This window comes from Dipodomys ordii, unplaced genomic scaffold, assembly GCF_000151885.1.
Source record: "Dipodomys ordii isolate 6190 unplaced genomic scaffold, Dord_2.0 Scaffold4, whole genome shotgun sequence".
Classification (NCBI taxonomy): domain Eukaryota; kingdom Metazoa; phylum Chordata; class Mammalia; order Rodentia; family Heteromyidae; genus Dipodomys; species Dipodomys ordii.
This window is the reverse complement of record NW_012267220.1, coordinates 818839-843846: the sequence shown is the minus strand read 5'-3', so window position 1 is coordinate 843846 and position 25008 is coordinate 818839. Positions and strand designations below refer to the sequence as shown.

Here is a 25008-nt window from a genome sequence, read left to right as displayed (position 1 = left end):
AATAATTTTGTTCATGAAATGAAATTTCATGATGTGAGATTTTTCCACTGTAGTATCATCTTGGGATGCAAAATTGTTTGTATTTAAGAGCATTCTGGGGATTTGATTTTTGGATTAGGGATATTCAGCCGGTATACCACCACGGTATAGAGTCCAACCCTAAAATTCCAAACGTTCTTCATCAAGTGTCTTCATCGTATCACAATAGTCCTGTAACAACCAAATGCAATGGGCATCTGCTTCCTCATCTGTGTTTACAAAATGTCCTTTGGATTTTTCTCTTCTTTTGGCTTGTGGGACATATGTACTGGATCCCCACCGTTTCTGACAGCATTCCAAATGTGGCAGCAGAATACTCTTCATATATCCATCCCCTAACTTTAAAGATCCCTCAAAAATTGTCCTTGGACATCTTTGCAGTTTGTCTCCACATTAACAACCTGATAAATCTCATTTCAGTTCGTTCCAGGTTTCTTCTTGGGTCCTCCTTACAAATAGCCCATAGGACCTTAAAACAGATGTCAGCACAGAACTTTTTGTTTTTTCTTTTCCTTCCCCAACACCAGCAAAGAGTCTCTCCTGTGTGTTCTCATTCCATAAACAGCATCGCAATCCAGTGTCCAGCTACTCATTCCATATTAGCTCTGTCCCTTAAATTGTTTTCAAATCTGTTCCGCATGTAGCAACACTGTAAAATAAACCAGTAGAGGATTGCTGATTGTATATATATATATGTGTATGTATGTATATATATGTGTATGTATGTATGTGTATACACACACACACACATGAACAAACCAGGGGAGAAAGAGTAAATTGAAGCCCCCTACAGCACAGCATGCCAGTGAATCAGAGTCGGTTTGACAGGTCTTGTTTCTCACAGTGGTTTCCTTGAGTTCATGCAATTCAACCATGAAAGGCCATTCCAATGTGCACATCAGTCGATGTTTTCTTGCACGTGCCTGCTTGCCTCCTGCCTTCCAATGCATCCTTCGTTCTCTCTACCCTCTCCTCCAGCCTCTCTCTACCCGGTCCCTTCCCTCTTCCCTCCGCCTGTCCTCACCCCCCCCCCTCCCAGCACGCTGGTCAGCTCCTCTCCCGCGCGCCGACAGCCCCGCCCACGCGGAGCCAGTAGTCACGAGTCTGGGGGCGTGGCGTCGTCAAGGGGGCGGAGCCAACCCTGAGCTCCGCAGCGCGCATGGGTGGAGTCGGGTGCGCGGGGGGCCGACCCGCTATATCTGCGCCTGCGCGGCCCGGACTGCCGGGCCAGTCGGGACGGAGGAGACAAGATGGCGCTGCGGGCGATGCGGGGAATCGTGAACGGGGCCGCACCCGAGCTACCGGTGCCCACCAGTGGGCCGGTGGCGGGAGCTCGGGAGCAGGTGATGGCGGCGAGCCGGAACTACCTCTCCCAGCCTCGCCTCAGTGAGTACGGCCCGCAGGAGGCCGCGGGTCCCCGCGTCCTCGCCCAGCGCCGGGCTCCCTCTCACCTGCTCGGCCCGCGGGGGAGGGGGGGGGTTCGTTTTTCCCTCCCGCCCCGCGTCCCTGCGTGGATCCGCGGGGCTCTGCACCTCCCATTTCCGTGACGTCGGGGCCCTCGGGCCCCCCTCGCCACAGGCTCCCCGGGAACTTCGCCCGGGGCCGGTGGGCTCCCCGCCTCCCTCCGCAGCTTGCCCGGGCCCGGCCGTCACCTCCCACCTCCTCGGCCCGGCTCGGCCCCGGGGGGGGGGGGGGAGGGGGAGGAGTATAGAGTGATCCCATCACTGGGAACAGTGGGGGGGGGAGGGCTTGCCGCCCCGGTGAGGACCCGGGCAGGTTGCACGCTCCTCACCGGGTGGACCGCGGAGAGCGGTGGTGTGCGTTCGCTGACGTGGTCGGGCCTGGGCCGGGTGCGGGGCAGGCCCGCCTCCCAGCGAGGGGGGGAGGCAAGCCGGGGGGGGGGCTGCCGCCCCACCCCGGGACGCCTAGATACCCGAGATGGTCCGCGGGGCTGCCAGGGACCGGGCCGGGCATCCAGTCCAGCCCTCTCACTTTACAGGTGGTGCTGGGCTCAGCGGCGCCGGGGCCCGGCACCGCCGGGGTGGCCGGAGCCGGAGCTCAGCACCCAGCCTGCTGCTGCTGCTGCTTCGGCTGATCCTCCCCCTGCCCTCCCCTCCCCCCCTCCCAGCAGGAGCAGAAACCCAAGTGCTGCCCCCCCCCCAATGTAGGAGAAACTCCCCCCCCCCGACCCCCAGGTGCTTTTCTTCGCTTACTCTTAACCAGCTAACGAAAGTTGGCTGAGTGCGAGGTGCTTTGGGAACACGAAGGAGAGTTGCCAGTATCTAGGCTGTGTGGGGAGGCTTCAGGATCACATTGTGATGATAGCAGAGTGGCCTTCATCTACCGGGTTTGAGTAAAGAGCTCGGCGGTTGCAACGAGAAATGGTTCTTCATTACTGGAGGTTACAGTCCGGTAGCATCAAACCTTTTTTTGTTTTTTTAAACTGTTTCCCCGGGTACTGAGGATGAGCCCTAGAAATAAGACTTAAAAAACAACGTGGGGGGAAGGAGGGGAACTTGGCAAAGTACCTGGTGTTTCCCCCAGGTGTATCTGTTGTTGCATTTGCACTGGTTAATTGCTAGCCTGTCTGCTTGTGGGTGGCTCTTTGGTTGAAAGATGAAGGGTTTTAGTGGGGCGCTCTCCAGCCTGACTAATCCTTTTCTGATCTGTCAGTGGGTCATGTGACAGGCACTGCAGTGTGAGGAAGGAGGAAAACATTGGAGCTTGCGGATTGCTGAGATGTGCATTTTTACGATTCTTTGAATTAAGAGAGTGGAGCGGGAACTTACATGATGTCTAGAAATGGGCAGTTCTTGCATTCTTACCCAAACCTTGACAGCAAGTTTATTCCTAAAGATTAGAAATGTTCTTTCTTTCCTGAGTTGCATTTGTGATCTTTTCTTTGGGCAAGACAGTTTTTCTACACTGATGTTGCTTGTAGAAAAAGGAATTCAGGGTACAGTAGTCATTTTCCATGCAATCCTTCATTCACTGTCACCTATCAGCTGAAATAATGATCTTGTTTAAACCGTGGTTACCATGATTAAAGTGGTAAGCCCTTCAGGGAGATAGTATGGTTTTTCCATGTCCTGTGCAAGTGGCTGAAGCCTCCAGGGAGATTCCTGCTGACACAAAAATTGCAGTGCTTACCATGGGGATCCTTTTGCATCTCTGTGCCTCACAAGTGTTCTACAACTCTTGTATAGCATAATTTAAATCTCTGTGCGAATAGTTTGAATGAATGGGATGAGAGTGCAGAGTTACAGTATCTGGCCAAACTGAATTTCCCTTCTAGGAATTATTCCCAAAAAGCATTATGTGATATCCTACGTAAGCCAACATCCATTTTAACTACATTTGAGCATTGTTTTCCTCTTTTGCTGTATTTTTATAACAGATTTAAATACTCCTGAATAATATCTTAATTTCTTTTAAATAAATGTTGATACTAAGTAATTACTGTTACGGTGTGCTTTTGAATTAAGGAATAGAGTAATATCAACAGTTACAAATTAGATCCAACTTAAAAACAAGTTGGGGAGTGTAGGGCTGTTAAAAAGAAACGAAAATAAGATAGTCATACTTGAAATTAATAGTCCTGAAGGCTTTAGTTTCTAAAATCACAGGAAAAGGAGGTTTGCTTTTATTAAAAAAGCTCTGATCAAAGGTCAGTCCATAGACCCTGTGAGCGCTAAATGTTTTGAATTGATGATTTCCTTTTGTCTTGAGACATGGGTGAACTAGCCATGTGGTTTTTTTAACATCATAAAGTAGAGCAAGCCTTACCAAAAAGTCAAATCCAGAAATCTGCTTTTTTTTTTCTCAAGAAAACCTCCCTTAGATACCCAATGCTAGAAGTGAGGCCTCTACTTCTTTTGCACAATAGAAGGTAAATGCTTTCTGAGTTGTTTTCCTATGAAGGTGGAGCATAAAGGACTGGGGCTTATTGTGCAATGGCTGCAAATTCTTTTCTTTGGATATGTCACAATCAGTAAGGGTGTTAGTGTTGAACAATCTCCAGTCTCTTACTCTGCAGGAGGAAGAGGATGTCATCTGACAAAATATGTACTCAAGTCTTAATTTTTTTCCAGTGTTATTTTATAAATATTGCTTGCTTTGTGGTTCACAAAGATATGACTTTGTGAAACGTGTTGAATATGTGATGTAAGCACCTATCTTCTATGCTGTCAGCATTATGACCCTCTATATACCACCTATATACTCTAGTGCCTGTGAAATTTTCAAGAGAAGGATGACTTTGATCAACAGAATAATTTATGAATGGGTTTTTTTTGGGGGGGAGGGTCCAATCGTGGGGCCTGAACTCTGGGCCTGGGTGCTGTCCCTCAGCTCTTCAGCTCAAGGCTAGCGCTCTACCACTTGAGCCACAGCGCCACTTCCGGCTTTTTTTTTCTGGTTATGTGGTGCTGAGGAATTGAACCCAGGTCCTCATGCATGCAAGGCAAGCGCTCTAGCTTTGAACCACCTTCCCAGCCCTGTGAATGGGTTTTGAAGAACAACTTAATGAAGTCTAATGCTAGGAATTGTGATCACTGTATTTTAAAATCACACTGTGAATTAGGGTCAGAAGTGTCATAGAGGAGCACCTGCTACCTTGTAATTAAAGAAGAGCAAAACAAAACTGTTAGCCAGCCTGGCCTCCATTTGGTAATAGACTTTCTTGAGGCTTTCCTTAAATGTGACATGAGGTTGTTCCAGCCTTGTGTACCTCAGCATTCTGTGAAGATACAAGCTGGTGCCCCCACTTTGTAAAAACTTTGTGTGCTCTTCAAATAAAACTTTGGTAGTATTTTCACTTAGTTTGGGTTATAAAATTTATTGGTTTGGTTTTTATATGGCAGCTTAATATAAGCCAGAATCCCCTCTGATTTGTAGTAGGAATAGTCTCCTGATGTTTCTCTTGATTGCCAGTGAGGGGAAACAGCACCCAGCTTCTCCATCACATACTTGTTCTCTGTTTAAACTCTTTAGTAGCAATGACTCCGCTGTAGACAGATGGTTTTGTAGTGAGAACAAAATGTAGGTAGACACAGGGGACTGGGAAGGTGGCTCAGTAGTAGAGCACTTGCCTTGCATGCCTAAGGCCCTGGGTTCGATTTCTCAGCACCACATAAGCAAAACGAAAAAAGCCAGAAGTGGGGCTGTGGCTCAAGTGGTAGAGCGCTAGCCTTGAGCTGAAGAGCTGAGGGACAGCGCCCAGGCCCAGAGTTCAGGCCCCAGGACCGGACTCCCCCCCGCCCCCCCCAAAAAAAAGTGGACACAGGAAAATACTGTCCAGTGTAGGAAAAGTAAAAATTTATCATTTTCCTAGCTAAAGTTACAGGTTTATGAAATTATTTCGTGTGATAGTGTTACATGGTTTGCTAATAAGTAGTAGCATATACTTTATCATAAAAACAAAAAGGAGAAACCTGTTTGGTTTTAGAATGTAGGTGCAGTAGAAGTAAAGGTCAGATGACTAGATGGAGACAGATTGCAGGTTGATCCTTGGGCAAAGTACTTTGTTTTTCTGAGAATAATTTATTCTCTTGTAAAACTTAGACTAATAATAGCCAACCCACAGGTGTGTGATGGAGGTGAGAGTTCCTGAGAAACACTCTTTGCAGGTGTTGATGTTTAATCACTTAAACATAGGAGGTTTATTTCCTGGCTTTGAAAGGGTTATGTGCAGTCTCTTGATTAAGTGGAAACTTGTCTTCCATAGTAGAATCCCATTCCATTCACTGTTTCCAGGAACAGCCATGACTAATACTTCTTTTTCTTGGTCATGCTTTTTGCTTGTGACCGGCAAAACTTCATAGGTTGGAATGAGTTTCAGTTTTAAACATGAGATTCTGAGGCATAGTTGTTGTATATTAGAATTCAAAGGAGGAACTGTCTTGTTGAATAAAATAATTATCAGAAGTTGTGGGATTTTGATGATGTGCATTACTTGTAAATATTAAAACTAAATTCCTTCCCCTATTCCTCATTAGTTAAGTAAGAGTTTGAAAAACTTGTGTTTGTTATTTTCCCACACTGAGCTTTAAGAAGACCCATTTCTAGTGTAGCTCACTTTGTATTTCCACATGCAAGTTTTCAGAAAGTCATTGAACATAGATGGTCTGGAGTCTTTTTTTTTTCCTTTCCATTCTGCCAGTCCTGGGGCTTGAACTTAGGGCCTGGGCACTATCCTTAAACTTTTTTTGCTTAAGGTTATTGCTCTACTACTTGAAATACTGTTCCATTTTTGGCTTTTTTGGTAGAGAATTGGAAATAAAAATCTCACAGACTCTCCTGCCTGGGCTGTCTTTGAACCATGACCTTCAGATCTCAGCCTCTTGAGAGTTAGGATTACAGGCATGAGCCACTGGTGCTCAGCTATCTTTACAATCTTTTTGAATAAGAATAATGAAGTTTTTGGAAATTTAAATCTGGGTTTTTACAGCTGTATTGGGCGTATTTTACAGCAGTTTGGGCGTTTTCCCGCTAGTGTGCCATGAAAATGTACCATACCTTAGGGGAAAATTGATCTTTTATACTATCATCTGTTTAGATAGCTTACTTTTCAGATTGTGTTTGTACCAAAGCATTTGTTTGCTTTCTGGCCTTGGGCTGGAAAAGTTGTCACTTAAAAAATCTGAAGGCCCTTGGGTAGACAGACTGGTTCTTAAATGGTTTCCTCATTCTTGGTTGTTCATATTTGTGCTGGAATGTCTGTCCAAGTTCGTTAGAAGACTTCAAAAGAAATCAAGCAAATGAAAGATTCCTGATTGGTTAACAGTTTCATAAAAATAATGTTGGGCTTTGTAGTACATTTGCTTCAAAAGTTTATCTTGTGTTCTTTAGCTGTTCTGGTTACAAAATTTTGTGTGTGTTCTGGTTACAAAATTTTGTGTGTGTGTGTGTGTTGTTCTGGTTACAAAATTGTGTGTGTGTGTTGTTCTGGTTACAAAATTGTGTGTGTGTGTGTGTGTGTGTTATACCCAATGGCCATTATATTTACCAGAAAGGACCATTCCTTTTTAAATGAACGGGAGAATAATCTAGAAATTTATTTCTAGGGCAACTTGGTGTAGTGAATAATAGTTCTCTCTTTAACCTGAAGATAACATTTGATAACCCTACACATGCCTGCCTTTTTGAAATGGAGTTTCCCTATTTGTGCACGCTGTCCTCAAACTAGCCATTCTTGCTCCTCACCTTCCCAAATAGCTGAGCTTATTATAGCTAACCCTTTGGTCCATTGTGTACCCTTCCTAAACAGGCTCCTCTACCATAGCCCTGCAGGCCAGTTTCTTGGTGCCAGTTGTGAGTTTTTGTCTTCTGCTTTAACTTGTTAAGGATTCCCTTTCCTTCCCTCATCTACTTAGCTAAGTTCTATCTCTCCTGCAAAGCTTTTCCTGTTCTTTCCAGGACAAGGAACTGTCATTCTGGTTTTGCTGTGTCTCCAGGAACGCTCTGCATGCTGTGGGTACAGCCCTTGCTTTGTCCTGTTGAAGTCCTCCCCACAATCATAGGACAACTGGACTTTTTCTAGTTTGTTTGTTTGTTTGTTTTTGTTTTTTTGGTGTGTTTATCAGGGATTGAATGCAGGGCTTCTATGCTAGACTTAACATTTTACTGCTTGAGCCATGCTACTAGCTATTTTATTTTGAAACTGAACTTCTAAAGGCGGGCAGCCTCTCTGCTTTGTTTTAGTGTCCTTGATTCTGAGAAAATGACTTCGTTCTAGTAGGACTTAGAACGTTCAGATGGTTTATAAAATTCGTTCAGAAAGTGAGCTAGGAAGGTGGCTCAGTGGTAGAGCGCTTGTCTTGCATGCATGATGCCCCGGGTTTGATTTCTTAGCACCACATAAGCAGAAAAAGCTGGAAGTAGCACTGTGGCTCAGGTGGTAGAGCACTAGCCTTGAGCTGAAGAGCTGAGGGACAGCACCTAGGCCCTGAGTTCAGGCCCCACAACCAAACCAAAAAAAAATATTGTTCAGGAAGCACCATATTTTACAAATTCATTGAAAATTTGTGTAGCTATTTGAGTGTTGCATATTGTGATAATAGAATAAGCAGAGAAGTTTGGGTGCTACCAGACAGGCAATGTAGGCTTTTATGCATTTCACTAAAGCTGATTTTTCTTGTTTCTTCCAGCATACAAGACAGTGTCAGGAGTGAATGGTCCACTAGTCATCTTAGATCATGTGAAGGTAATACTACTGTCAAATATAGTCTGATTGCTGATATACTTGAAAATGTAGCATTAGAACCTGTTCATGTACTTGAACCTCTTGTTAAAAATTTTAAGCTATTCTGTGATATAAATGTCAAGAAGAATTTGAAATCAAAAGTCAGAAAACTGAATTTTGGTACTAGTGGTAGTGGTTGTGGCTTTTGAGTCCCTCATTGGAAGAAAGGGAAAACAATAATGTTAGTGTTTTATAATCTGTATAATATAGGATAGTGTATATATGTATATGTATTATATATACATATGATAGCTTTTGTTCTTGATGGTAGTGTGCCATATGTTCTAGTTCTTTTCATAGCTTTTCTTGTTTCTTACTAAATGTTAAGCTCGAGTAAGAAAACATTGTTGCTTTTATTTTCAAAAGCCTGACGTTGTTCTTCAAATAACAAACAAAAATAGGTTATCTCAATAATAACTAAAACCCTAAAGCAACATTTGTATTCATTTTATCTACAGATCTTTACCTAACTTTTTTTGCCTATACATAATTATAATTATATCTGAGAAAGGGAGAAATAAAATATATTTTATAATTAAATACCTTGGGCTAAGCTTCCTGTCTGAGCTCTGTGATCGAAATAGTGATAGTTTGCCTCATCAGCACCAAGGCCTGAATACAAACCCCAGTACTGCTAAATAAAAGTATGCATGCATGTGAGCGCACGTGCGTGCACGCGCGACCCCCCCCCCCACGTAATACATAGAATGTATTTTCTAGAATGGTGATTCTACATAGGTTGCTATTACTGTGGCAGACTTCAATAACAGGTGTATCTTTAGCAAGTCTCACTCACCCACCCAACCCAAAAACAAACAGAAACATTTCTGAAAAGAAAGGGCAGGCGGACACTGGTGGCTCATACTTATAATCCTAGCTGCTTAGTAGGCTGAGATCTGGGAACTGTGTTTCAAAGCCAGCCCACAAAGACAAATCTAGGAGACTTACCTCCAGTTAACTAGCAAAAAGCTGCAGACAGAGATATGACTTAAGTGGTAGAAAGTCAACTCAGAGCCAGAAAACAGAGTGAAAATAGAAGGCCCTGAGTTCAAGCCCCAGTACTAGTACAAAAAAAAAAATTTCACTAATCTTTTTGACAGGAACCTTTGCAAAATAATCTTGAGATTAAGCCTAGCAAGATTACTTCCTACCACAATTCTGTCCCATCTGCAGATTGATCAGTGACTCCATGTTTGCACTTGGGTTTTACAGGATTTAGGCCCTGTTAATATTTAGTGTTTTTATTTATTTTTTTTTTTTGGTGTTGGGGATTGAACCTGGAGCCCATGCTTACTAGGCCCTGATCGTTCTACCACTGAGAAAATCTTCAACCCCACTTTATTTTTGAAGAATGCATTTTGAAGCTTTTGTTTCTTTTTCTTCTGTCAGTTGGGGCTTGAACTCAGGGCCTAGGCACTGTCCCTGAGCTTTTTCACTCGAGGCAAGTGCTCTACCAGTTTGAGCCACAGCTCCACTCCCTCTACCAGCTTCTACTTTCTAGTGGTTAATTGGAGATAAAGAATTTGAGTGATTTTCCTGTCTAGGCTGACTTTGAACTGCGTTCCTCAGATCTTAGCCTCCAGAGTAGCTAGGATTACAGGTGTGAGCCACCAGCATACCAGGTTTATTTTGTTTTTCTTATTTTCTATATTCTCTAAATAAACTTTTGGGCTCATGTTTTAAAACATTAAAGTTTTCATAGATTAGTAAGTGTATTATTGAAATATATTTGAATTCATCTCTGTTATACTTTGAAGTCAGCACAGGCCCTCCTCCAGTGGAGGGAATCTAGTAGAAAGGCATATATAAATATTTGGAGGTGTAATTTGTAAGTGCTGCAAAAGGTAACTTCAGATGATGTTGAAGACAGTAACAGAAAAGACACAGAAAATGTCTCTGGGAAAGTAATTATAAGAGAACTAAAAAGTTTCCTTGAATGTTATTTTGTGGTAAAGTGTAGGTGAGGAAATGCTATTAAATTTATGTTATAAAAATACCATTTTATATAATGAGACTTAGAGTGGGCGTTTTTGTTTTGTTTTTAGTTTTTAGTTTGTTTTAATTTAAACCATGCACTTAATATCAAGGAACAGAGAATTATGCAGAAATTCTGTCTGAATAGAAGATGGAGAGAGGTTTTCTAGCTCACTGCATGAAGTTAGCTGTGTTGAATTCTAAAACCAGAGGGTAATATTAGAACAGAAAAATAGAGCTGTTTTCCCTTATTAGCAAAGATTCCTAAATTCTTTTTCTTTTCTTTCTTGTGTGCCTGTGTGTGTGTGTGTGTGTGTATACTGAAAAAGGAGCAAGTATCCACCACAACCTAACAGCAAATAACATACTTGTTTGTTTAAATCAGTGAGAACTCCTATTTTCTTCCTGTTACTATTCTTGGTACTTCTAACACTGAAGTATGTGGGTTCTAACACTAAAGTGTATGGGTTTTTCTCCCATTCATTATAAAAGTTCCATTCATTATAAAAAGTAGAAGACCTTTTACCTTTTTTCTCCTATAAAGAAACGACAAGGGTTTCAGGTACTCTGGCCAAGACTTATTGACCAAATATATATTTCTCTAATCACCACAAATTGAGAATGTCTATTGTCACGATCACTGTTCAGCTTTGTATTTGCAACTTAGTAATTTCCTTTAGAAAATAAGAGTATAAAGGAAGTTAGAAGTTAAAAGGAATGCTGTCATTATTTCTTTATATAATTACACTGAAACCTAGGGCAGTCACTGGCGAACTGTTAGAAGTAATGGTACAGAACAGCACATATGGGTCAGACTATAGAAATCACCTGTGTCGGGGCTGGGAAGGTGGCTCAGTGGTAGAGCACTTGCCTTGCATGCTTGAGGCCCTGGGTTCGATTCTTCAGCACCACATAAGAAAAAAGCCGGAAGTGGCGCTGTGGCTCAAGTGGTAGAGTGCTAGCCTTGAGCTGAAGATCTGAGGGACAGCGCCCAGGCCCAGAGTGCAGGCCCCACAACCGGACCCAAAAAAAAAAAAACCAAAAAACAAACAGAAATCACCTGTGTCCTGTGTGCAGATGGAACTATTTGCAACAAGCTGTAAAACTTTATGGAAAGGCCTTACAGAAGACTTCAAACTTTTAGAAATTCCACTCCAGTTGTAGTGCAATGAGGGTGGAGGAATCAAGCATCAGGAATTACTGCAGGAATAAGCATTTCAGTGGGACAGAATTAAGAACCCCAAACTGACTGTCTTCTTTTGAGATAAAGATGGCTATAGTGCATGATGGCCATAAACTCTCTCAAGTGCTAGTATTACAGATGTGAGCCACTGTCCAGTACACATGAGGTTTTGACTTGGTAAATTTGGTATTATGGGCAATGGAGACACTTTATTGTAGTCAAATATTGTTAGCAATGTTCATTTCTCCAATGAAAAATAATAAGAAATAAAGTAAACCCTCCAAATCCAGGTGAACTAAGGGCTTGTACTAAACATAAACCTATTAAAAGAAGAGTTTATGACTTCAAGTAAAAGGTTTTCCTAAGCAAGATACAAAAGGTATAAATCATAAAGGACAGCAGTTAATTTGTTTTCATAGGAGGTTTAAAAACTTATGTGTGATATAAGAAGCCATGAACAAAATTAAAGGGTAAGAAGCAAACTAGTAGAAGATTAATATCCTGACTATAAAATGCTTAGAAATGGAGAAAATGCAAGATTGTCAAAAATAGAGGGAAAGGGGATACTTGTTAATACAAATGGGGAGATTATAAAGTAATGCATCAGTATTTTTGCAGACTAAGTAGGCAGAAAATGGGTACAGCCTATATGCAGACCACCAACTTTCATGAGGAACCACATGCAAGAGGGTGTTAGACCATTACGTACGAGTTATCAACGTGGACCTGTACGTCACTGGTTGGACAGCTGAATGTAATGGAATATGGCCATTAGGTCTTGTTAAAACTATCTAATTGCTTTCCCATTTCATTTATTCACTATTTTGTTTTATTTGGGGGGCTATGTCAATTCAGTTGACCTGGAACTCATGGTCATTATGCCTCAGTCCCTGATGGCTAGGATTGTGGGAATGAGTCACCACATCTGACCAATTCAGTTTTTAACATTTCAGAATCCATAGATCTTAAAATTGCTGGTGTGCAATAGTTTAGCATTTTTCCCATGTTATACAAATAGTGTTGTATCTTTCAATAGATTATTTTGACAGCTTGAAATATCAACATGATATGTCGAAAAACGAACTTTACAACTTTGGTGTGGGGGGACGAGGGGGACGGGGGGGGGATACGAAGGGATGGGAAGGGAAAACAAAGCAGGAGGCTACAATGCTTGATGAGAAATGTGCTCATTATCTTACCCCTCTGTACAGTATTTTCACAATAAAAATATATAAAAAAATATCAACATGAATACATTACCTTTAGCGATTTGAAAATTATGCGTATTTATTATATCACCATGGAAGTAAATAAACCCATGTATTTTTGGAGACATCTGTTCTTAAATGAGTTAAGAGGAGATCCATATACATTGAGAGCTAGATTGTGAGAGGTATTGGACATTATTTTACTATGATAGTAGTTTTCTTTACTAATATTTTATCCTCCTATGTATAACACATATCCTAGGAGGTATACATCACTTCCTATAGTCACAAACCTTAAAAACATGACCTCAGAGAGAAAGCAGTAAATTTAACTGTCATGTTTTCACAAGTTCAAAACCCTTTTCTCTGTACTTTGTGCTGTGTTGGCCAGTACAATGTGTCAGGGGTGTGTGTCTTAAAAACAGCCTCTGAGGTGAGTGTAACCTCTCTACCTAAAGCTGCGTGGTGTGGAGGATGGGAGGATTGGTTGCACACTACACAGCAGCACACTGTGGCCAGTGGAGATGGCATAGATGATTGCTTGGGAGCTTTTAAAAAGTTGGTGGTTGATCCTCTGTTCTTTTCTTCTTAGTTTCCCAGATACGCTGAAATTGTTCACTTGACATTACCAGATGGCACAAAGAGAAGCGGGCAAGTTCTAGAAGTTAGTGGTTCCAAAGCAGTAGTTCAGGTACGTATCACTTTAACAGCTTGGCCAATTTAGCTCTTTGATAATTAGAAACACATGGGGAGTCACATCAAAGGAGAGAGTTAAAAAGCAGAGTTCACTGATAACTGGATGAAACCAAAACAATAGCTGAATCGATTCCTGTAAAGTTACCTCTTGAAGTTCCAAGTTTATAATGTTACCAGAGTATGAAAATATTTTTCTCAAATAAGGTGTTCACTAAGAGCAGGAGTTAACAGAATTTCTGTAAGGGTCCAAAAGGTAAATATTTTAGATTGTATAGGGCCACCTAAAGTCCTGCAGGTTTTCTTCCTTTTTTTTTTTTTTAATGACACTGGAGTTGAACTCAGGGCCTTGTGCCTGGAGGTAAACACTCTACCATTTGAGCCATGCCTCCAATTCATCCTTCTGTTCTTTCATTTCCATTTTTTCTTTCAACAGTCTTCTATAAATGTAAGCAGCATCCTTAGTTTGCTTGTGACATTTGACTTGCAGGCAGAGCCCTTAGTCTGTCTAGTAAGTACTCATGAGCTAAATCTTTTACCCTTCTGATTCTCTTTCTTGATAGGTATTTGAAGGTACTTCAGGTATAGATGCCAAGAAAACATCTTGTGAGTTTACTGGGGATATTCTCCGAACTCCGGTGTCTGAGGATATGCTTGGTAAATGGATATTATTCCTTCTGGGCAGAGATCTGTTTATTTTGAATAAATTTCTATAAAATCTAAAACAAAACAAAACAAAAAAAGGCTATTTAAACATCAGAGTCCTCTGTGCTGTGTTGTCACTATCTGCAGGCCGAGTGTTCAATGGATCAGGAAAGCCCATTGACAGAGGTCCCGTGGTGCTAGCTGAAGACTTCCTTGATATCATGGGTAGGGACATTGGATGGATTCTGTGTTTGGGAGAATGCACCTCTGTCTATCTGGTGGGTAGGGACATTGGATGGATTCTGTGTTTGGGAGAATGCACCTCTGTCTATCTGGTGGGTAGGGACATTGGATGGATTCTGTGCTTGGGAGAATGCACCTCTGTCTATCTGGTGGGTAGGGACATTGGATGGATTCTGTGTTTGGGAGAATGCACCTCTGTCTATCTGGTGGGTAGGGACATTGGATGGATTCTGTGTTTGGGAGAATGCACCTCTGTCTATCTGGTGGGTAGGGACATTGGACGGAGTCTATTTGGGGGAATGCACCTCTGTCTATCTGGTGGGTAGGGACATTGGATAGATTCTGTTTGGGGGAATGCACCTCTGTCTATCTGGTGGGTCGGGACATTGGATGGATTCTGTTTGGGAAAATGTACCTCTGTCTGTCTGGTGGCTTTGCCAGGGACAGCATGGTTTTTGTATTGTTGTTTTAAGTAGATAATCAGTGTTCTCCTTGGGTAATAAATTAGGTAGTTATGTAATGAATTAGTTTTTCCTAGAAATTTTCTAGAAACTTACGCAGTATCTTAAGAATACTATAAAATACTACTAGAAGAGATCCAGATATTTATGGTAAAAATCATAGCTTTGAAATTAGAACTTCTTTCTCTTATTTTCTTATGCCCTTAGTGTATTCCACTAACTTGAATTTTATTAGTGAATATTAGTCTACAGAGGACTAAAGGGAAAAATTATTTCGTTTCAAAAATAATGTTTTTTAAAGTAGAGAGAAAAAGGCTTTATAATAATTGTAATATTCTGGTGTTTTTTAATTTGATGAGTTTCTACTTCCATTCACAATGAATGTTCTGAGATTTAAGTTTTCTCTTTGGGAAATACATTAGGTCAGCCAATCAATCCTCAGTGTCGGATTTATCCAGAGGAGATGATTCAGACTGGCATTTCTGCCATTGATGGCATGAACAGTATTGCTAGAGGGCAGAAAATTCCTATCTTCTCTGCTGCAGGGTTACCACACAATGAGGTAAGCACTAGGGTACTAGCTATGAAGTTTTTAGCTGGGAAGAATTTCTAAATGTATCACTGTTATTGAGAAACCAGACAGATACCCAGTATTGTTGTTATGTAAACCGGTGGCATTGAGTCTTTATTCATTCATTATTGGCTTATTGCTTATACTTAATGTGTCTTTGTAAATATTGCAGAAAGTTTTGTTAAGTCCTCAAACTCTCCAGTTTATTTAATAACTCTAGCTTTTAGAAAGTTAAGATATGTTATTTTGTTGTAGAAATTTTTAGTTTTCAACTCAGTTCTTTTTGTTCTTATCAGATTGCAGCTCAAATCTGCCGCCAGGCAGGTTTGGTAAAGAAATCCAAAGATGTGATGGATTATAGCGAGGAAAATTTTGCAATTGTATTTGCTGCTATGGGTGTAAGTATAGGCTTTCTGTTTGGTATTTTGTATAAAATTATGTGTAATAACACATTGCAATATTATTGTGCTGTTAGAGAAGTGTAGTAAACTTTGACTTTGTCTCCAGATTTGGGGCCAAACTAAGACTTAAAAATTTAGCATTTCTGCTGATCACATATATGGTGTATTTGTGTACACCGTTATATGTTATAGACTGTGATAGACAATTTGCTCCAGGAAAGTTAGAATGAACTTGTGATTTTAAATGAGCATCATTATTCCACAATACTGTGAAATTCGGGAAATTATGTAATCACTTAATCACAATTAAAAAAAAAGAACCTTGGGAAAGGTAGGGAGGGAAGGGATGGTGGGGGAAAATAATGGAGGGGGTAACAATGCTCAATAAGAAGTATACTCATTACCTTACTCATGTAACTGTAACCCTCTGTATAGTATCTTTACAATAAAAAATAAAAAAATATTTTTAAAAATTTAGCATTTCACTAAAATTTAAGAATAATCTATAACCATATACTGGTTGCTCACACATATAATCCTAACTCAGTCTGAGGATCAAGGTTCAAAGCCAGACATCTGTGAAATTCTTATCTCCAGTTAACCTGTAAAAAGCCCAAAATGGAGGCACTGTGTACAGCATTTAGAGTGGCACAAAAGGAAAAAAAAAGACTACTGTTCTTCATGCCTAAAACATCTTACTCAGTTAACTTTTGTGAAAAGTTTGTGGGTTCTTCAAATTTTACTAGAGGGAACAATTTAGATCCATAGCTTGACATTTATCTGTTTGAAAGTCATCATCTAAAATAAATGTTGGGAACTTTTCTTCTAACACTGATGAGATATTGCTGTTTAGGTAAACATGGAAACTGCCCGGTTCTTCAAATCTGACTTTGAGGAAAATGGCTCAATGGACAACGTCTGCCTCTTTTTGAACCTGGCTAATGACCCAACGTAAGTATATAGAGCTCTTTCTGTTCACCCAACCAAAAGTGTTACCTGAAGCTGGGTGCTAGTTGCTCATACCTGTAGTCCTAGCTACTCAGCAGGCTGAAATCTGAGGGTTGCAGTTCAAAGGTAGCCCATGCAGGAAATTTTGTAAGACTCTTTTATCTCCAATTAATCAGAAAAAGAAAATTGATAAGTGGAGCTGTCACTGAAGTGATTGTGGTAGCCTTGAGCAGAAAAAGGCTGAGGGACAGCACCTAGCTCCTGAGTTTGACTGGCACACACAAACCAAAAGCATTGCTCTTTTCTTCCTTAAGGAAACCAGGTGTATTAGAAACAATACTAATTCTTACCCCCAGAAGTTTAGGGAGGTAAATATTACAATGAAAGCTCATTGGCTTAGGAATGAAGAGACCTTAGATTTAAATTCCAGCCTCACCTCTTGGGAGTTCTTTTGGCTTTGCTCAAATTATCTAGACACTGAAGCTCATAAAATGTGACAAATGTTTGTCTTCCAGGGTTGCTACAAATGTTAAACAAGATTCTATATGTACATATTAGCATATAAGTGATACCTAATAAGTAACATTCTTATCTGAAAAATGTGGCTTGTTTTTTCATTCCTTCCTTTTCTCACCATTCCCCATCAGTTTTGAGGAACTGTATATAGCTTTGACAAATTATGGAGCGTTTATAAAATAATCATTTTTGTAACATTAAGTAATTCTTATGTAAGTACTCAAATTAACGGACAAGAATTTTAAAGTAACTAGAAAATAACACAAGCAGACCAGAATTTTAAAGTCATTGCTGTACTCTCCTCAACTTATTAACAAGTTGAAAAGAGAAACTGCTACCATTCTAGGATTGTGTTCTCTTTGTACTTTTGGTTTGAGTGACTCGGGATCGCTTTGCCTTTCAGTATCGAGCGCATTATCACTCCTCGCCTGGCTCTGACCACAGCGGAGTTTCTTGCTTACCAATGTGAGAAACATGTACTGGTTATCCTGACGGACATGAGCTCTTACGCTGAAGCACTTCGAGAGGTGACTTTTTCACGAATTAATTTTCAGGGCTATCTTTGTAAAGTTCCCAATATTTTTTTTGGGGGGGTCCAGTCGTGGGGCCTGAACTCTGGGCATGGGCGCTGTCCCTCAGCTCTTCAGCTCAAGGCTAGCGTTCTACCTCTTGGGCCACAGCACTTACGGCTTTTTTTCTTTTTGCTTATGTGGTGCTGGGGAATCGAACCCAGGGCCTCAGGCACACAAGGCAAGCGCTCTAGCACTGAGCCACCTTCCCAGCCCCAGTAATGATATTTCAATAAAGAGTCTGGCAGCATTGTCTTTGGAACATATTTCTTCAGGAAACCATATATATTTAGAAACAGTACTGCGTTGTGGCTTAAGTGGTAGAGCACTAGCCTTGAGCTGAAGAGCTGAGGGATAGTGCCCAGGCCCAGAGTTCAGGCCCCACGACTGACCCTTCCCCCCCACCCCCCAAAAGGCTAGTCTGCATCAGGAAGTAATTCTTACAAAGAATCTCTGTTTTAGAATTTACTTCCTTTAATTTATAAAACTGTAACTGAATTTTCTTTTAGAAAACTATTTGAGAATTTATATTACAGCAATATAATTTTAGAAAAATGCTCGTCAGCATTTTTATACAGATGAACTTGAATTTACGTTTCTAATAGACTTCTCCATCATCACTTTATGACAGTATGAAATTCTGAACTTAGTGATTTGGCATATTCAGTCAAAAGGCACACGCTAGTGGAACTTCTATCTTGGCTCATAGTATTTTTCTTCTTGGCTTACTGTCAGGTTTCAGCAGCCAGAGAAGAGGTCCCCGGTCGACGAGGTTTCCCAGGCTACATGTATACAGATTTAGCCACGATATATGAACGTGCTGGCCGAGTGGAAGGGAGAAATGGCTCTATCACTCAGATCCCCATTCTCACCATGCCCAATGATGGTAAGTTATTTGATGCTTAGTAGGCTTAATTATTGCAAGGGTCTAATTCTACCTCAGAAGACTCGTCTTCCCTTTTCAACTGAAATTTTCTTAGGAGCTTATCCTGTTAAGGGTTTGTCTTAGGCACCAGTGGCTCACACCTCTAATCCTAGCTGTTCAGAATGCTTAGATCTAGAAGGATTGGGATGGGGGGAGGGGGGAGGCTGGGAAGGGATGGGAAGGGTAAACAAAGGAGGAGGCTGCAATGCTTGGTAAGAAATGTACGCATTATCCTGCCCATGCAATTGTAACCCCTCTGTACAGTATGTTCACAAATAAAATAAAATTAAAAAAAAAAAGCTACCCAGACAATCCTAAAACAAAACAAAAAAAAAAAAAGAATGCTTAGATCTGAGGGTTGCACTTTGACACTAGCCCAAGTAGAAACTTCTGTGAGATTATCATTGCCAGTTAATCACCAAAAAGCCCTAAGTGGAGATGTGGCTCTAGTGGTAGAGTGCCAGCCTTGAGCCGAAAAGCAAAGGGACCACACCCAGACACTGTGTGCTAGCCTCATTACTGATCCCAAAAAGAAAAACAGATTTGGCTTTAACTAGTTATTTGTATCTAAATAAAAATTTTCATTTGAAAGTTTCTTACAATTGCCACTATCTTTTGTAGAATAAAAGTAATTTTCTTTGTAATTGGAATTTTAAATGTTTTATTTTTCAGGTACTATTAAATGTTACTTTTTAGGCACTATTTTGGATATGAGAAAATAATTTATGATCTCTTATTACTGTAAGTTAGTCTAGCTGGAGATTTTTTTATGTGTGAACTAGTAATAGCTTGTGTATATTAAATGTCCAAAGAAGGATACAGGTGGTGAAGACCACGAGACTTTAGAACTTTTTCAACTTGTGTGTGTGTGTGTGTGCGCGCGCACGCAGTGCGGGCCCCCCTGAATGTGTACTTCACGGTGGCCTCTGGAGGCACTGTTCAGAATTCCTCTAGGAAGGTGTCCTTTTGAACTTACGTCACTTTCCAAACACCACTCCCAGCAGATGGGACTCACTGGAATTGAACACTGTTGTGAGTGTTTATGAACTCCTATCTTCAGAGTAACTGTGAGGATTTTGCTGTAGTCTAAAATAGAGAGGTAAAGGAGTTTGTCAAGCTTAGGATGTGATAGATTCATCTCCTAGACAGTGTGAATTCATGTTTCACAGCAACTGTTAACACCATGCTGCCTCTGATGTGTTGTTCCAAAGAAGTAGCTGCAAAGCTGATTCTTGTACCAGGTTTAGGAGTATCTTGCTGCTTAAAATCTTTTGGTGCTGCCTGAAAAGGATTTCCTTGCTTGTGTAGCATCCCTATCCTCGCAGCACAGAATTTTGCTTATCTGTGTAAGGTGGTTTACAGACTGTCACTGTACATAAAGTTGGCAGGTTTCTGGAAGGGACCTTTGTGTTTAAAGTAAACTTTTAATCTGGGCACGATGGCACATCCCTGAATTTCAGCACGTAGGAGGTTGAGGCAGGAGGATCACAATTCCAGGTCAACCTGGGCTACATAGAGTAAGACCCTGTACCAGAAGGAAGTTTTATTTTTATTTGGAGGGAAAAAGCACATAAGTGCAGTCAGTGTACTTCATAATGCCAACCCATGTCTCAGTTGCTGCAGCAAAGTTGATAGCCTAATGTTGTAGCCACTAGGCACATTTGTCTGTATTTCAGTTCATGTCAGTTAAATAAAATTTGAGATGAAGCTCTTTATTTCTGGTGTTCCGTGGCTTCATAGGATTATTGACTGCTGTATTCGATAGCACAGGTGCGGGAGGTTCCAGCACAGATGATTTATTCTGTGTAGCTCTTCTCTGCAGTGCTATAATTAACACGGACTGACTTCCTGTGCGTTGGTTATGCCTAACACCCTGTGTCTTCCCTTGCAGATATCACTCACCCCATCCCTGACCTGACAGGGTATATTACTGAGGGGCAGATCTACGTGGACAGACAGCTGCACAACAGACAGGTACTGACACTTGAGCACTGCTCAGGCTTGCTGAGCCCTTTATCATTTTATCATTGTTCTGTAGTGATGGACATTTTTGTGCACATGGCAGATCTTTTGCTTAGAAAGCATCAACTGAAGGTCAGTGCAGATGTCTCGTGTTTGTAATCCTAGGTACTCAGGAGGCTGAAATCTAGAGGATCACAATTTAAAGGCAACCTGTACAGAAAAGTCTGTGAGACTCTAGCTCCCAAATAAGCAGCTAAAGGCCAGGTAGGAGGAGTGGCTCAAGGGGTAGAAGAACACCACCAGCTGAGCAAATGGGAGACCCTAAGTACCAACCCCAAGGCCAGCAAAAAAAAGAAAGCATAATGAGTGACTCACTATAATCCCACATAACCTGTGAGGCTGAGAATAGAAGGATTGTGGTTCACAGTAGCCCAGGCAAAAGAGTTCATGAAACCCTATCTTGACAATAACCAGCAAAAGAACCACAAATATGGCTGGAGGTGTGGCTTAGGTGGGGCAGTGCCAGCTTAGTAAGCTTGCCGCTCTGAATTCAAACCCAGTACCACCAAAATAAAAAAGTATATGAACGTGAATTTTTTGTTTGTTTTGTCGGTCGTGGGGCCTGAACTCTGGGCCTGGGCATTGTCCCTCAGCTCTTCAGCTCAAGGCAAGTGCCCTACTACTTGAGCCACAGCGCCAATTCCTGCTTTTTCTGCTTTTTCATAAGCAGAATTGAACCCAGGGCCTCATGCATGTTAGGCAAGCACTCTACCACCGAGCCACCTGCCCAGCCCAATGCGACTACAAAATTATTTGTGTATTAAAATTCAAATGTGGATAACAGGCCAAAATCAGGAATGATCCCTTTATTGTGATTTAAAATGTAGTTTGTTGTTTTAGAGCTCTTGGGTACCTGTGTGTACTGCTACCACCTGCCATCTCACTAGAAGTAGATTTGGATGGTTCTATAGTAGATGCTTGTTAACCATGGGAAATCTTACTTTGTCTATGGGTCATTGAGGCAGATGTTTAAAACATGCACTTTTCAGAATAGTCTTGTTTTAGAAACTTTCAAAAGGAATATTGTGCTATAAATTCTCCTTGTTACTTGTCACCTACGAAGCAAATTTGAGAGTGAATAGTGTATTTTAAATGCTTTGTTACTGCTAGTAAATATTATTTTTTGTACTTTAATATATTTATTTTTTCTTCCTATTCTACTCAAGATTTACCCTCCTATTAATGTGCTGCCCTCGCTCTCACGGTTAATGAAGTCTGCTATTGGAGAAGGAATGACCAGAAAGGACCATGCCGATGTGTCTAACCAGCTGGTATGTATGCAGTGCATTCCCAAAGATGATGTTTAATAGAAGCAAATGCCTGCTTTCTGCTTCTTATCCTCTTCCCATTCATCCCAGCCAAGTCAAACTTCAACAGAGGATTGATGTGCAGGATTTTCATTTGAGCTAACGCAGCCTAAGAATAAAATCACCAAGATATAAACCTTTGCCTAATGCTATAAAAAGTAATTTTTTAGGGACTGGGAAGGTGGCTCAGTGGTAGAGTGCTTACCTTGCGTGCATGAGGCCCTGAGTTTGATTCCTCAGTACCACATAAGCAGAAAAGGCCAGAAGTGGTGCAGTGGCTCAAGTGGTAGAGCGCTAGCCTTGAGCTGAAGAGCTGAGGGACAGCACCTAGGCCCAGAGTTCAGACACCACAACTGACCAAAAAAAAAAAAAAAGTAATTTTTTAATTAATAAATAAGTACCCAGGTTGTTTTAGTAATAATTATAGAGAGCTCATGAGAGGATGCTGCACGGAACACTGAAGGGCAGTGTTCGGGGTGCGCTGTGAAGTCTTTGATCTCCTTAGTCATGTGAGATTGTGTGTCACAGTGTTTTTTCCTAAAAGGAGCTTTATGCTAGATTTCTTCATGGTTTGACTAGAGTTCTGTGACTGGAGTTTTAGGTGCTCAATGATTTGTAAGCTCACTGATGTTCTGAAGCAAGCATGCTTTTTGTAGTGTTAGTAATGTCTTGGGATGGCATGCCTAAAGCATGGAATGGAAGGGAATACTTCATAGGGAGATCCTTTGGGCACTTTCTGGTGAGCTTTGTGAATTGTGTTTGTACATGCTCTCTGTGCTCTCCGGCAAGCGGCACATTTATATATGGCAGATGATGGTTTACAAAGTTTTCTCCTCTTCAGTATGCGTGCTACGCCATTGGCAAGGATGTACAAGCCATGAAAGCTGTAGTGGGAGAAGAAGCCCTTACCTCGGATGATCTTCTTTACTTGGAATTTCTGCAGAAGTTTGAGAGAAACTTTATTTCTCAGGGTAAGATGGTTGTTTTCCTACAAACATTAAAAAGCCTCATGTAGTTTTGAAACCTTCCTTACTCAGACTGTATAGGGAGAAGTGCCTCCAATCACCTATCGAGTCTTTTTGTCTGGCTCCTTGTGCCCTCCTTGTAAACATTGTGAGATCCTGACTTGATTGTCCAGCAGCTGCCATTACAGTCACCTTTCTTCACCGCATTTCTAATCCCTGCCAGGCAGGGATCTCTGATTTTTTGCTTTGGGTGCTTGGGAGTTTCTCAATTCATCTCTCCGCATCTTCTTTTCTCATTCTTCTTGCTTTTTAATTGTTAATATTCTAAAGAGCTTCTCTTTCTGTGCTTCCCCTCCTCCAACACACACATGTGACCAGCACTGATTTATTTCCAGTGAGAAGAGGTTTGCTTACTTTTTATATCATTTTCCTATTCCAGTATTTTCAGTCAGTTTTTCTGCACAAACCTTTGTGTTATGGGGAGATTGCGTTTCTGCCTAATCTCTGATTAAAACATGGGTCATTTTCATCATTCAGGGATCCTACTTGAATACCGTCTACACACACACACACACACACACACACGAGAGAGAGAGAGAGAGAGAGAGCGAGAGAGAGAGAGAGAGAGAGAGAAAGTGGGGGCGAGGAGAGGGAGAGGGAGAAAGAGAGGGGAGAGGAACCATGACCGCTAGACCTCTCTCTCCTTCCTCTTTGGCCCCTTGAAACTTTGTGCCTTCATTTCCACATTTAGCCTCATCTAATCCTGAGAGTCCTCACTCACGTTTTCTTCCCTGCGTTTTATGCCCCTGTTTGCTAGTCATGGTGACTTGGAAGTACTTTGTCACTAATTTATTCTCAATTTTTTAAGGTCCTTATGAAAACCGCACTGTCTTTGAGACTTTGGACGTTGGCTGGCAGCTGCTCCGAATCTTCCCCAAGGAAATGCTGAAGAGAATCCCTCAGAGCACCCTGAGCGAGTTTTACCCTCGAGACTCCGCAAAGCACTAGCTGCTGCTGCTGCTGTGGTGGTGTGCGTGGCCTCTTGTGATGTACTGGGTCTGTTTTCCTGGTTCTTTTTGCACTCCTCCATGCCCACCTCAGTGTGGGGAGTTTACCTGTTGCCCTGTAATTAAACATGAAGACTAGGTAACGTATTGTGCCAGTGTTGCAATGTTTTAAACTGCTACAGACTTTAAAATCTCCCTGTTCAGAGACCCTTTAGTGCTTTGTTCGAAGTAGCTGCAGGGCTGGAGCTGGAGTTTTCTTCTTGATGTATGTATTTGTATATAGTGGTATAGTGAGTTGCCGAATAATGTCCTTGTCGTTTGGGTTATCCAGACCTTACTTGTCAGCCCCTTCAAGAGTATCATTATCGTGAAGTTAAAATTCTTTGCTCTTAAATTCAGCGGCAAGATCTGGTCTAGAAGAAGAACCAAGATCTTTCCTGGGCATTTATTTCTTTGGGGTGTTGCTGTGCCTGTGGCTCTGCTCTGCTCCAGGCAAATGGATTTGGCTGTGTGCTTGCTGTCTGCTGTGGGAGAAAAGGAGTTTCTTTTCTTCTCTCGTTACCTGCGCAGCATCCTTCTGCCTTTGAGTAGCACAGAATCATGGGGCTTTACACAGCTGGCATTCATCTGATAGTGGCCCGATGCTTTGTCCTGGTCATGGATCCTGGTGTCCAGGCTGGGAAATCACAGAATGAAAATCACTAGTAGAATTATGGCTTGAAAAGAGTTGGGTGCGATTAAAGAAGGAAGGACAGGCTGTTTGCATTCTGTGTGCTGATGTTTTTACAGTACCTGCCCGGTGTGGGGGCACAGCAGGGAGGAAAGCGCCCCTAGATTGGCGGATACTTTAAATTCTACTCATAGAAATCCCTGGTCAGTCCAGCTTTCCACCCCAGTTCTCTTCAGGGTAATCTTGTGGCACAGGTGACCGCGTTTCACTCATTGCTGCTCTCTGTGGCATGACCCCGGCCATCTCGTGTGCAGCTATGCCTTGTGTGCTCTTGGGGTCTGTTGTGCTTCCTCGGGTGCAGTAGTAACTTCCCTACTCTGTGCATTCCATCTCTCCAGCTGTGTAAAGTTCTTCCCCTT

The 25008-nt window shown here is 41.7% G+C and overlaps 1 protein-coding gene across 1 annotated transcript; it reads left to right on the top strand.

Moving 5' to 3' along the window:
- The first annotated feature begins 1070 nt into the window (after positions 1 to 1070).
- Positions 1071 to 24062, top strand: Atp6v1b2 (ATPase, H+ transporting, lysosomal 56/58kDa, V1 subunit B2). The gene is made up of 14 exons (XM_013025820.1): positions 1071 to 1425; positions 8187 to 8242; positions 13239 to 13337; positions 13903 to 13996; positions 14132 to 14209; positions 15111 to 15250; positions 15556 to 15657; positions 16514 to 16611; positions 17528 to 17651; positions 18429 to 18579; positions 20510 to 20592; positions 21807 to 21911; positions 22789 to 22918; positions 23781 to 24062. Exons 1-14 carry the CDS (start codon positions 1290 to 1292, stop codon positions 23918 to 23920), a joined length of 1536 nt encoding a protein of 511 aa, XP_012881274.1. The 5' UTR covers positions 1071 to 1289; the 3' UTR covers positions 23921 to 24062.
- Positions 24063 to 25008: the final 946 nt, after the last annotated feature.

What these genes read in the sequence shown, in the direction of transcription:
- Atp6v1b2 (XM_013025820.1), top strand. Translation starts at nt 1,290, where the DNA reads ATGGCGCTGCGGGCGATGCGGGGAATCGTGAACGGGGCCGCACCCGAG. An exon ending in CCTCTCCCAGCCTCGCCTCA is followed by an intron (nt 1,426 to 8,186) that starts GTGAGTACGGCC and finishes TGTTTCTTCCAG; the next exon opens with CATACAAGACAGTGTCAGGA. An exon ending in GACAGCTGCACAACAGACAG is followed by an intron (nt 20,593 to 21,806) that starts GTACTGACACTT and finishes ATTCTACTCAAG; the next exon opens with ATTTACCCTCCTATTAATGT.